At 53.5% G+C, this 13,722-nt stretch overlaps 1 protein-coding gene across 17 annotated transcripts in view; it reads right to left on the bottom strand.

The window, feature by feature from the left end:
- The window catches only part of KSR1 (kinase suppressor of ras 1), a 139,669-nt gene that overhangs the window by 12,812 nt on the left and 113,135 nt on the right, over positions 1–13,722 (bottom strand). For 8 of the 17 annotated variants that reach the window (XM_073235136.1, XM_073235140.1, XM_073235141.1 and 5 more), the window contains 8 exons: positions 13,205–13,266; positions 13,001–13,107; positions 9,824–9,992; positions 7,668–7,709; positions 5,208–5,262; positions 4,358–4,406; positions 3,221–3,600; positions 983–1,109 (listed from right to left, as the gene is read on the bottom strand). In XM_073235136.1, coding sequence (XP_073091237.1) covers positions 983–1,109; positions 3,221–3,600; positions 4,358–4,406; positions 5,208–5,262; positions 7,668–7,709; positions 9,824–9,992; positions 13,001–13,107; positions 13,205–13,266 — 991 coding nt within the window. The remainder of the gene's footprint in view (positions 1–982; positions 1,110–3,220; positions 3,601–4,357; positions 4,407–5,207; positions 5,263–7,667; positions 7,710–9,823; positions 9,993–13,000; positions 13,108–13,204; positions 13,267–13,722) is intronic. The other 9 variants (XM_073235144.1, XM_037002203.2, XM_073235132.1 and 6 more) reach the window with 3 other exon arrangements.

Raw genomic sequence — 13,722 nt, 5'->3', positions numbered from 1 at the left:
AGTGGATGTGACATTCTGCCCCTGCCCCCAACTTCTCTGAAATGAGACCGACCGCAAATGAAGGCAAACATGTGGTATTTTGGTTTTGGGGCCTCAAAAGTTTAATTCATTAGTTTAGCCACATGGAAATGTCATGTGGAAATCTGGGTTTGATCATAAAATCCACTGTGATTTTTATGTTTTTCCTTTCTGGAGACACACATGGAAAATGGATGGAAGGAAGAAAAGAAGGAGAAAAAAGGGAAAGAAGGCAGGAGAAGAGGAAGGAAAGAAAGACAGGAAAGGGGCATAAACTTGGCTGCAGCCTGCAGCTGTGAGGAGAAAGCCTTTCAACAGAAACTAGAAAAGAGGAAGCCGTACCCGACAGAATTCCTTTTTTCATCTCGGCCAATTTGTTGCTAAATTAATGAACAAATAAGCTTTTCTTTCATTTGTATTTAATCACTTTAAAAAAGATGAAAAAGAAAAGGCTGCCTGAAGTGAGGCTGGGCCCTGTTCTCATGAAACCTTCACTTGGCCACTTTAAGGTAGAAGTTACAGGTACCTTTATGTCCCCTGGAGTAGGAACCCCTCTCCAAGTGCCAGGCTCTGTACCCCATGCTTTCTCTGGATTATCCCACTTACCCTTGCACCGCTCCAATGAGGGAAGTTATGCTAGTACCCCCATTTCACAGGGGAGGAAGCCGAGGCTCAGAGAGGCTAAAAGACCTGCCCAAAGTCACACAGCTGGTGTGACCAGGATTCACAGACTGTCTCTAAAGCCTGCTGTGTTCCTCCCTGACCAATTCAAGTCCATCAACAATGGAGTGTCCAGCTCCTCCAGCTCGAACTGGATGAGACACGGACAGAGGGAAGGAGGCAGGCTTCCACCCTTGAGGTACCCCAGCTAAAGGGAGAGACAAAGTAGCCACAGCACGCTGACATGGGCAGAGGGACCAGGGGGACGGCCAGGAGCTCGGGAACCAGCTGGCCGCCTCTTTACCTTGATGATCTCCTGAGCGATCTGCCTGGTCTTGTTGATGTCCAGGGATGTCTTGGGGTCCCTCACAAATGAATGCAATGTCCGCCCCTTGCAGAAGCTGTCAAGAGTCGGGGGGTCAGGCAGAGGTCTGGGGTCAGTGCAGCTGACCCCAGCTCTTGGGGAGCCTCAGAGGAGCCATGGGAAGAGCTGTACCCCCCAGCCTCTGGAGGACTCTCTCCATCCCTGGACTGTGGGCACCAGAATCCTTGTTCTTAACCAAGCCTGATGCCCATTCCTTCTGGGACAAAACCACACACAAGGGCACCTCATTTCCTGAGGCCAGGGCCTGCCCACCCTAGAACAGAAAGTCAGTTTACTAAGGCTTCTGGGGATCCACAGCAGCCCAGGCTCAAGGTGTTGAAGGCAGGAACATGTCCACACAAACGCAGGGAAGAATCTGGACTTTCTGGGCTGTAACAGGGTTCTGGGGCTCCCCACAGTGAGTCTCATGAGTGTTTGTATTGTTTTCTGATCACAGGGATTTTATCACAAAGAAAGACTGCAGGAGGAGGGGGAGAGGTGGGGGTGGCTGCCAGGGGGAAATCAGAGTGATTACTGGGTAAGGGTCTCCACCTGCACTGACTCCTAAACCCCAGGGTGAGGAAGGACCCAGAGAGAATGTGTGGCTCATTCCCTGGTTCCTGGGAGCAGCTGACTGAAACCATCTGAGGAAGGGGCTGGTGTTTACAAACCATCTCCAAGGAGATAAGATTCTTGGAGCCGCAGAGATTTTGAGAATTGGGCGAGGGGTCTGGAATATCAGCTGATGGTTCCTTATCTGTGTTCCAGGCCCCTCAGCATATCTAGAATGTTGAATTTTGTGAATGAATGCTTCCCTATTTTATTATATGTATTCCCTTGAAGCAGTCTCCCATCTGTCATGCAACTGAGTGGACGACAGACAGAAGGTGGACAGTGATGGGGTCTGGGATCCTGGGGGCTGTTGAGCTGGTGCAGCCGCAACAAGGCTCCGTGAGCATCATGCTGTCGTGCCTTGGGCTGGAATTTTGTGACCTGTGATCTCAACACTGCTCAAGAGTTCTGGTGGGTGGTTATGTCTCTGATAAACAAGAGAAATGGAAATTAATTTTTACTTAGGAAATATAGTGTGAGGAGAAAGCTGTTCCAAAGCACAGGGTACAAGCATGGCGAATGTCAACAGAATATTAATGAGGTTTCTCTTGGCTGTTGAGATTAAAGTGACTTTTAGTTTCTTTTTTTTTTTTTTTGACTTTTAGTTTCTTCTTGAGACTTCACATTCACTACAAAATCTCTTCACTAACCATATTGCTTTCCCCGATTTTAGAAGTAAAGATGCAACAACTTTTTCAATGCCAGGGCCAAAGGTGTTTCAGTTTCACAGCCCCTGCTGCTGGGCTGGAGCGGGGGCACTCATACACTGATGTTGGGAGGGGACAGTGGTGAACCCTTTCTGGACTGGAAATGGATGGTGTCTGTGAAAACATTACATACGCCCAGCACACACACTTATGACGGTGTCCAGCAAAAGAGGACTGGTTAAAAAATTAGGGGATGGCCGATGCTTGGCCCGAGAGAGAGAACCCAGAGCCCAGTTGTGTGACCCGCTCCCTAATTCCACTCTACTTGCAGTGACATCATGCGGGTCGCTTGAAATCAAGCTGTGGTGGGAGTATTTACACCACAGAAATTGACAGATGCCACAAAGGAAGGCTTCCCTCCCCACCACCGTAGAGCTGTTGTCAAACGAATGCCAGCACATTCACTGGCAGGAATTCTGTGCAGGTGTTCAAAAGAATACCACGGATCTCAGACCTGCACTCAAGCGAAGATGGCAAGGTGCGAGCCAGTAAGATCTTTGCTGTATATTTTTACAAAGAAATAAACAGTTCTAAAAATATGGGTATATATAAACGCCTGTATTTTAATGGAAGGCATGATAAGGAACTGTTTCCAGTATCCACTTTCGGGGAGAAGCACCCAATTGGGGTGGGAGGTGACCGGTTTTCATTTTGTACCTTTCTGAAACATTTGAATTTTTTCTATCCTTAGGTATTATTTTATTTGTTTGTTTTTTTAAGGCCCACGGGGTTATATACAATGGGGAAACGATATCCCACTTTTGTTTTTCTTCTTTGTGCCCCCCACATTAAAACGTCCATGCCCTCCAGGGAGTGGCCCCAACAACAGGGCCCCTGAGAAGCCTGGGGGCTGGATTACCTGGTGATGATGGCCAGGTGGGGGGGGTTCATGCAGGCCCCCATGAAGAGCACCACATTCTCATGCCGCGTCTGCCGGTAGTTCATCACTTCTTTCTTAAACAGCTTCAGGTGGTCCTGGTTGTGGCCGTCCATCTCCAGCAGGCGGATGGCCACCTCGCCGTGCCAGCGGCCACGGTGCACCCGGCCCCAGCGGCCCTGCCCAATGGGCTCGCCCAGTTCCACCTGCTCAAAGGGGATGTCCCACTCCTGCAGGTACACGCTGGTCTGGCTGGCCTTGCGAGAGATGGGGCCCCTCCACGGCCGGCGGGGGCTCGGCAAGTCGTCCACCTCATCTTCGTCGTCTTCTGCCTCCGACTTACTGGCCTCGGGCTCCTCGGCCTGGAGGGAGAGGAGGCAGGAATGGAGAAGGGCAGTGGATTCGGGCTCAGCCAGCTTCCCTTTCCGAGAGCCCAGGCCAGGAAAGGCAGAAGAAAAGGGTCAGAAGACCCGGTTCCACCGAGCTCTGTGCTGGCTTGCTGCAGACAGTGAGCAGGTCATTAGCAACGCAGGCCCTCAATGTTCTCATCTGCAAAATATGGCGTTTGACCTTCCCTTGGCACTCTAAGGTCTACCCATGGAGAAGAGTGTTGCATAGAAGAATTTAACTGCATTCATCCTTTCTGGGTGTTCTTTTGTGTAACACAGTTTCTGACCTTACTCTGGACAGGATTAAACCAGTCTGATAACATCCTCTGAACCACACTGTACCGCAGGGAGCCAGGCTCAGTTGACACTTTGGTTCAAGGGTCAAGACAGTGGTTCATGGCTCTGTTACAATCAGAATCACCAGGGGAGCTTTGGTAACATACAGATGCCTCACCCTCAATGCAGACTGACTCAATTAGCACCTCCCAGACTGGGGTCTAGGCCTCTGGGAATTAAGAACCTGCTTTTGCTCAGAACAGAAAAGCAAAAGGAATGTGGCTTCATTGTATTACATATAGTTCTTACCTGCCCACACACATCTGCCCATACCTGCTGCAGAAGGCACCTGAGAGGCCCTGGCCAGACAGGTGCCCACACATTCCCACATGCTGAGATGGGCAGAGAGAGGAGAGTGCAGGCTTTATCTGTGGAGCACACCACCCCTACTTACCTCTGCTCCATGATCCTCCGACATGTCTGCTTTTGGCTGGTCGTTGAGCCTAAGAGTAAAACAGGGTTTGTGAAGGAGACCCTGAGGGTGGGCCGCTCCTCTTAGCTGGGCAGGGAACTCCCTGGGAGAGGTCTGAGTAAGGGCCACCAGGCCTGGATCCTTACTCTGACCTGCTTGGCAGGGGAAAGGCAGCCTGGATGCTGTGTAAACAGTCAGAAGGCTGAGAACAAAGTCTTCTGTTCTCTGGCCTTGGTCTTCTCCAGACTAACTTGAGGGTGGGGCGGGGGTGAGGGGTGAGCAGTAACTACCAAAGACCTTTCAAAGCTGACACCCATAGGTGCCGACACACGCATAGCGCCTGAAATTCTACTTGTGAACTGACTCTGTCATTTCCTAGCTAGGTGACTTTGCCATTTTTTAACTTCGCTGAGACGGCTTTCTCATCTGCATGTTGAGAATGGCTTTGATACTACTTCCTGAGGGAGTGTGAGTCCAGTGCTCAGCATGGCCTGACACAGAGAGAGGGCTCCCAACACAGGAACTATTTCTCGCAGTTTCCTCTGAGTGCCCTTTGCCCACCCCTCCTGGGTCATGGGACAGCTCCAGTTTCACGTACAACACCACCCAATGTTGAATGCCCCGAGAGGAGGCAAATAAGACCCTTCTGGCTGACTTCACTGCTCCAGAGGGTCAACTAGCCCGAGGAATGTCCCACCTGGCTGTCCCAGGTTCATGACAATGTCTCGAGTGGGACATCAGAGACTTACAAGTGGGGAACGGAGGGCGTCAGGGATGTGGGCCCAGCTGTAATGAGTCCCCAGGGAAGGGGGGCACAGCACAGGATGCCTACCGGGTACCATCCGCTGCATCAGGGTGTGGGGCTGCTTGTGGAAATGCTGAAATGTCTGGAGGAAACAAAAAGCAAACACACAGCATGAGACCCTCTTTCCACTCCCCTCACAGAGCGCTACCTTGTAAACCCAGCAGGGAAACACGCAGGGAAGGGTCCTTGCCTGGAGGGCTGCGCGCACTCTCCAGGCCACTTCTACTCCTGAAAGGGAACCCGCACGCGGCCCCTACCACACTTGGCTTTGCCACACGGCTCTGTCCCAGGGAGAGACTCCAACTACATGAGGACACCTCAGTTAACACTATTCCCCTGTGGCCCAACTGCCCCCAGAAGCACGTGGTAAAGAAAACTGGGTATTATTTCCTGGACATGTGGGCCAGACCCTCTGCTCAGAGGCAGAAACAACCCTTCAAAGTACTGCTACTCTCTCCCTCAGACTAGCAGGGGGTGAAGGCAGGCCCCAAGGTGCCTGGTTAGTGGCACTTGGTGCCTGGCATGTCTGCTGGGAATTTCTGGTTGGAGCCAGAGGTCCCACCCCTCAGTTCAAGACTTGGGTAATTGGTGAAGCATCTCTCAAGGGAGAGGCAGAGATGCACAGCCCACACCTCAGGGGGCCCCAAGATTGGGCAGCTGGTCCTTGAGCCTGTGGCTTTCCTCATTTTAGCAGTAAAAGTTCCATGTCCGGGGAACACCAGACAATGGTCAGCCCAGTGTGGAACCAACATGTTACAGGTGAAACCTTCCACGGCTACTTCACTGCCTGCCTCCTCCTGTTCTCTCTGGTCCCTCTAAGGAGGCTGGCAGCCCCAGGGCTGGGTGGGCCCCTTTACCCCATCTTCTTTTTTCAGCAAAAGGAGAGAGACTAGAGGTGGCAGTGGATCGGGCTGTCAGCAGCCTCTCCCTGCCTTCTAGGACAAAAAGCCTTCCCACTTGGCCATCAAATCTCCCTCAACTCCCAGGTAGGGCTTTCTCCCCGGCTGCCCCCTACAAGTCATCTGAATCAGAGGTTCTCATCAGCTCTGGGACCTCAGGATTGGAGAATCTGATAGAGCTGTGGGCCTTCTTAGGCACCTGACATCCTGTGCATAATTTCCAGGGGGTCCTGGGCCCTGGAAGCCTCTGCGAAGGCCTCCCCCTGACACCACCACATCGTGCCCACACACCACCAGGGGCAGGGAGGCCTGACGTTTCTACCCATCCAACGCTGTGGTTTCCACAAAAGATGAGCATGCGTACAGTTGGGGGTAGGCGTGTGGGCTGCAGAGAAATACCCCAGTGGAAGGGCAAGTGTCTCTGAAGCCTCAGACTTTTCCTTCAACATTAAGAGTGTATTTTTCATTCTGATCCAAAATCCAGCCCTCCTTCCCTCCCAACATATCTTTAGAGCAAGACAGATCCTTCTGGAAGAAGAACTATGTTTCTCCAATGCTTCTGTGTACTCTCCTATATAGTGTCCAAGAGCTAGTAACCCGGGGAGGCTCTTGGAGGGGAACTGAAACAAAATGGGTGTGAATCCAGAGGCAGCTCTTCAGGGCAGGTCCCAGGCCCCTGCCAGCCTGCACATGCCTGGGCAATGCCATATGGATGGTCTTGGGTGAACTTAACAAATACTCCAAGTCACTCACATAATAGGGAATAGAAAAGCATGGGCTAACCAAAACACCATGACTTCAAGACACATCTGTTTAACCAAGGACAAAACCAATTAGTTACACTCTGCCTACAATACGTGGAACCTGCGTATGGCTAAATTAAGAATTAAAGTTAAAGAGAAATTATACTAATGCTTGTCACCTTCATCTAGGGAAATAGGACTAAATATATAAACTCCCCAGGGGCAGGAATATGGACAAATTCAAAGGTTGGCACACAGTGGGTGTGCAAAACAACTTTTGTGAAAGAGAATCAATGGAATTGTCTTACCAGACTAAAAGATTTCCTTTACCCTTTCAAAAATAAAGATGCACTTCCAACCGTTGCCAGCAGATGGCACGGTGCAGTAAGGCTCGGGAAGGTGAAGCCCACTGAGTAAAGTGGAGCCTGCAGACCTTCCCAAACTGGTGTCCCCTTCTGTAAGATACATTAGCAGCTTCCTTGTCATGATGCAGGGGAAGGTACTGTGACAGACGCTTGTAAGGCAACAGCAAAGTGTCTCCTCCTGCTCTGCGAACTGGGTTTCTGCCACCTCCTGGCTGTGTGACCCTGGATAAGTTGCCTGCAATCTCTGTGCAAGAGGCTAGACAGGATGGATGCCAAGCTAGCCAAGGCACTTCCCCTGTGAAGGGCCCTCCTCGAGGCTACTCTCCCTGCCCTCTTACCCAGCCTCCACAAACAGTTGGCTCTCTAAGTAGGTGGGCATGAGCCTAGAGCCTCTGAGGTGCCCAGGGACAGGTGCCCAGGTGGGCTGTGCAGGGTGGGTCATGGCAAAGGGCAGTTAGTGGAACCATGCAAAGGACTCACCTGGAAAGATAAACTGCTGTCTATGATGAATGAAGCAGGCAGCTTTAAACAGAAGAGGAGGTGAGTCACACACACAGAACCGCAAATGCAGCAGGGGAGGCAGGTGCACAGGCAAGGGCTCTGGACAGAGGGGCTGGTTACTGGGTGTAGGGGTGCAGCCTGCCCCAGGTAGGCTTGGCCAGGACACAGCAATGCATGCAGGAAGGAGAAAAAGAGCCAGGAGTAAATGGGTGCTGGCAGGAGCCCCCAGGAGTAATGGGGATTGCGCTGGAGGACTGGGGTTCACCTGGCTGCTGAGCCCCGGACAATTCTGTTCAACTCCCAGGCCCATCTCTCTGCAATGTACAGGAACCCAGGAGGTCGAAAAACAATGGGGAGAAAAACAGTGATTCTAGAAACATTTAACTGTGCTGTGCGTAGAGGCAGGGTCCTCCTCAGCTCCACAGTCACCCCCAGAGGTGCTGAGGTCTCAGCGACTTGACCCCACCATCAAAAACAAACAAACCCTCTCTTAAGGGCAACTGAACGGGGCATGCTGGGGATCTGGACTCTGACACAGCACACTTCTAACCTCAGTTCTACCACTGACAAGGGGCTCTGGGACCTTGGGAAGTTGGCTACCCCCTCCAATTGTCCTATTATAAAAAGGGGGTACAAAAACCTTTCTCCATTTTTATCCTCAAAGATAAGCTGAAATGCTTCTGCACGGTACAGGTGGGTGGACAGTAGGAGTTGTTCCATCCCTGGGTTAACTGCTGGGCCAGCCCAGCCCCCCGTGCTGCTCTGACCAAAGAGATAATACATCCTGGAGAGAGGGAGTGCCCTGTGCAGGGGACAATGATGGCCCAGCTTGGTGCCATCAAAGGAAGCTGAGAGGCTCTGGCTGACATTACAAAACACACTTTTTCTATGGCTATTGTTTTTCAAACAGGCCCTTCCTTTGGTAAAAATCCGAACTAGGAGGTTTAGCAAAAGGCCCAGTTTCAGAGCATAATGACAGAGCTGAAAGGGAGAGGCAGTTAATCAAATGGGCCATCGTGGGTGGGTGTGCTCGGGTGATGCAGGAGATACTCAGCCATGTGTGCATTAAGGCAAAGGGCAGACAAAGGAGAAAAAAGATTCCTACAAAAACAATCTCTCACCACCTCCAAAAAGTCCCTAGAACTCAGGGGAGATGGGCCCAAAGAGGCTGCCAGGCCTCTGCCGGCTGCATGTGGTCACAGCCAGGCCAGAGCTGTGCCTGTCCTCCTAGGCCTGGAGCCCCAGGGCCCTGTGGCAGGTGAGCCGGACTTGGACTCCTCAGCCGGAGCTGGCAGTGAGGCCTGGGCCCAGGGCACACTGGGGCACCCCGGCGGCTGCTCCTTCCTCTGGGCTGCCAGCTGAAATACACCAAGGACTGAGGCTGACTGCGAGGAGCTGCCAGGCAGGCCACGGCTGTGGCTCAGCCCTGAAATGGGCGAGTGGACCTCGTCCTGCTCCATGGACAGGTGGGGGCTCCTGGCTCTTCAGGCCCAGGCAGCAGCTGGGCGGAGGTGCCATTAGAAGTCAGCTCTGGCTCCTGTCTGCCCCAGCAAACCCTCCCCTGTGGGGCTCCCTGTTGTCATCCACACAGTGGGGGTAACCTGAACTCCAACTTCATGTGGTGTCCTGCTTTATGGAAAAGGGAATGAACGCTCCCCCTTGAGCAGCTTGTCCAAATCACAGACTGGGTAAGTGGCAGAGCCCCGGATTCTCTCTCCCAGCCCTTCTGGGTCTGCCCTGGCTCCCTGTGCTGCCTGCCATGCTTCCAGGGAGTTCGGAAGCCCAAATGAGTGAACAACACCCAGCAGAAGCCACCCCATGCACGGGAGGGCAGCGTGGGGACCACATCAAGAAACCACGTTCTACATCAGGCTGACTTGCTTTGATCCTGGCTTTACCGCTTACATGCTATACAGTGCAGGGCGAGCCACCTCCTTTCCTGGAACCTCAGTGTTCCCATCTGTCAAATGGGTGCAACAGCATCATCTGCCACAGGGCTGTTACCACGTTTAAATACTTCAGTGTACTTGGGCTCAGCACAGTGCCTGGCCCCCTGCTCTTAGTGGTGACAGTGTTTGACTTGCTGGGGTGTGACTCTGTCCCTGAGGACCTGAGAAAGCGCTGAGGCGTGGTACCTGGGAAGCTGAACCTGCCATCCCGCTGGCTGGGCGAGGGGTTGGGTGGTGTGGTGGCGCTGGGCGGGTTGGACGATGTCGGAAAGGGCGCCGGCGAGGAGGGCGTGGAGGACGTGGTGGAGGACGGGTTGCTGCTGGAGTCCAGGTGGTTCATGGCTGGCGGGTGCTCCTGCAGGGCCAGAGACACCGCAGTGGGTGGGGACGGCTGCTGCCCTGCCAGCCCCCACTCAACACGGGGACACTGATGTGTTATGGGTCTGATATCTGAGGGAAGGATGGCACCGAGAGCCCCTCACCTCAACACCTAACCCCCAGAGGACTCCTGCTTATCTTTCTTCAGTTCAGACATGCTTTCCTCCTAGAAGCCTTCCCTGAGCCCCTCTGGGACCACGTCCTTCCTATCTTCCCACAGCTCCTGGCACTTTCCTTCAGGGCACTGGAGCTGAGGTTTGTCAACTGCAGGCACGTTGGGCGGTTTTCTGAAGACTGTCGCCCCCAGCAGAACCGTGTGTCCTGTGAGGGCAGGGGCCACGCCTGCTCACCTCACACCCAGTGCCTGGCTCTGAGCTGTGCACATGGAAGGGTTTTTTAAGAAATTAAATTCAGACTCTGACAAGTGTTTACTTAGTGTGTGGTACACAGTGGTACCTCATAAATGCTCCTCCCTCTCTTTTGCATCTAGTGGTTTGGGTCCTAGCAAGGCCAGAGGACCACCTGAGAGGGGACTATCAGGGGAGTCTACATTGGGTGGGACTCTGAACCTGACTGGTGTTTCCTAGACCCAAACCCCATTCCTCAGTGGGGAAGAGGGAATTCCTTGGCCAAAAGAGTTGGGGCCAAATTAGGTTCAATAGTCTGACTCTAGAACCCACCGAAGCTACCAGTGGGCCATACCAGCCAGGGACAGCCACCACCTGGTGCCATGCTAAAGTCAGGGGGGGAGCTGCATCCACTAAGCCCTCACTCTCCAAGCACCTAGACCTTCCATCCTGTCCCTGTGGTCAGGCCAGCTGGGGCCGGGGGAGTGGCTATGAGGCCAACTGGATTCCAGCTCCCTCCCTCAGCACCTGTGCAAGTTTTAACCATTACTCCACCTTTCTGAGCCACAGTGTGTCGTCTATACAGAGAGTATATCAGCTGTCACCTCATAAGGTTGCTCATTCGTTCACCATTCAATACAGACATTTCCTCACCACTTACTGTGTGCCAGGCTCCAAGGTGGCTGCAGGGACCCAGCAGAAGCAGAACAACATAGCCCTGCCCTCCTGGGCACCCCCACCACATGGGGAGCCAGGCAGACAGGTGACGGCAACATGTGACATCAGGTTGCTGGGAAGGGAAGCCCCTTAGGCGGTGTCCCTTCAAGGCCTCCCTGAGGAAGTGGATGGTATAAACAAGTGTTTCATGTGGGGCAACAGTGGGCACAAGAGCCTGTCTGAGCAAGGAGCCGGGAGGGTGGCCTTTGGAGAGAAACAGGTTAAATGCACAGCCCTCAGCCGATGCCTGGCACCCATGACAACTCAGGCACTGTTAGCCTGTCTGATGACAGTGCCCACAGGGGCGATACTGGAAGGACAATACCCAGCAACTGTCCGCAGTGAGGGATGAGACAGGAGCACCAAGAACCGTGAAGGTGGAGGGCTAACGGGTGCGTGCAGGAGGTGCTTGCGCAGGAGCGACTCTCAGTGGGGTCTGAAGACCTGGAGGGAGGGCGGGGTGGGGGCGGGATATCCACACAGACAGAAATGCAGTAGCAAACGTGCCAGGGCTCGAATGGACAGGACGTGAGCAAGGGGGTGGGGAGGGGTATAGGGTGGGCAGTGCACTTGGCGTAGCCAGAGAGAAGAGGGCAGGCGAGAAAACCGTGCTGGCTAGGTGGGGGTGGCCGATCAGGGGCTGCTGTGCCTGCCGAGTAGCCGTGCCTCTCAGTGACAGCTGGACAACAAGCACTAGTTGACCAGACCGAATTGCTCCTGACAAGCACGTTCATGCACGAACATCATCTCATTACCTTTACAATCCTCCATGAAAGATTATCCCCACTTAACAAAATAGGCAGCTGAGGCTCTGAGAGGTGAAGGAACTCTCCCAAGAAAGGGAAAGGAGGGACTTGAACTCAGGGCCGTGGGTCCTGCCCCTGCCCACTCAGCCTCTCCATTCCTGGTGGGAACGCCCCCAGCAGAGCAGAAACACAATGACAGGCGGAGAGAGGTAGGGGAGAAGTGGGCCCACAAGAGTCGCCGTGTCTGGAGCAGTGGCCTGTGCTTGACGCTGAGAGGTGGGCCTGGACCTTCCCAGAGCAGCTCCCAAAGCTGCACCTTCAGGGTCCCTGGTGTTAACTGACCAGGCCTCTTGTCTCTCTTCTCTCTGCCACCCAGGCTGGCCCAAGCCACTGAAGGCCAGCCAAGGCCACATGCTCCTCAGGAGGGTGGCAAGTGCCTGCTAAGCCCTGGTCTGGAGCTGGGACACAACACACTTGAAGACACACAGCCACACCCACAGTGGCCCCGGGGAAGGCCTGGTCCCCAGCATGGGGACTGCCATCTGAAGCCATGAGCATGGGCGACTTGCAGAGACCATGTACACCCGAGTGCAGGAGCCATGACAAGTGTGCAGACCCTCCTGGGGGACACAGGCTGCAGAGGTCACCTGTTTGCATTAGCAGAGAAGCCTGCCCCCTGGTCATGGAAAGAAATGCACTTTTATGTATGACTGTTGAAGGTGTATATGTGTCACACTGGGACTAAGGCCCAGGCTTTGGGCCTGCGTGGCCACTGAGGCTCCTGCTCCGGACCTGCACCCCACTCACAGGGGACCCCATGCTCAGTTTCCTCATCTGTAACATAGAAGTAATACCAATAGGTGACTTCAGAACTATTGTGAGGAACAAACGAAGCATCAATGGAGAAAGTCCCCAACTCACAGTAAGCACTTGGGAAACGTCAGGTCAAGAGGGCACGGGGGTCATGGCCACGTAACTACGATTTGGACATCGGTGTGATTTGAAGTGTATGAAATGGCTAACGATAGGCTCCCCGAAGGCCACCCTCTGGCCACGGATCCTGGACTGCGGCGCCATGTTTCCCTGCGGGACCCCCAGGCCAGGGGTGCCGTACAGGAGGGAATCCCGGGTGGGTGCTCCCGGCAGAAGCAGCCGCGGGTGGCCACCCAGCATACCTTCTTTGTCAGCGCCTTGGGGAGGGTTCCAAAGTGAGGTTCTACTGCTCTGTCCACCGGGGTGTTGATGTCTGAGGGTACAGATTCTGTCCTCCGAAGCCTGGGTACTGCTTAAGAAGAGGGAGGATGATCAGCAGGGCACAGATAGAGCTGAAGATTCACCCCAAACACAGAAGGCAGAGGAGAGAAGGGTAGAACACTCACGCGGAAGGAAGGATATTCTACAGGCAGGAGCTTCTTTTGTGCACTTGTTATGACACTTCAACCTGGGAAAGAAGGTGGGGTCAGCACACACGGAGCTGGCCCGGGTACTCCCAGGACGCACAGGGGTGCAAGGGCATTGCTCAGCAGCTTTGAGCACCACTCGCTCCTGACTGCCTTGATTTCCACAAAGTGCTCCACAAACATTTGTTTCAGAGTGCAGGACTCCACCTGTAGAGAGCACTAGGGCTCCTGGCCACTGAGCATTGCCCTGTCCCCACTGCCGTGCCCCATCTTCACCGCAAGGCAGGTCTGGTTATTCCCACTTTAACCTATTGTGGGTCACATAGTTATTTCTCTTTTCCAAAGAAAAGGAGACTCTCTACTCACATTCAGAAAGTTCCAGACAAATCTAAACTAAACAAAAAAGATGAATTAGAAGGAGAAGGTTCGCATCCCCAAAGCCAAAGGATCCCGGGGATGCGAGGAACAGCCCCTTGCTACTGTCCAGCCCGGCCCTG

This window comes from Manis javanica, chromosome 4 (assembly GCF_040802235.1).
Source record: "Manis javanica isolate MJ-LG chromosome 4, MJ_LKY, whole genome shotgun sequence".
Classification (NCBI taxonomy): domain Eukaryota; kingdom Metazoa; phylum Chordata; class Mammalia; order Pholidota; family Manidae; genus Manis; species Manis javanica.
The sequence above is the reverse complement of the archived record's forward strand: the minus strand, read 5'-3'. Positions and strand labels throughout refer to the sequence as shown.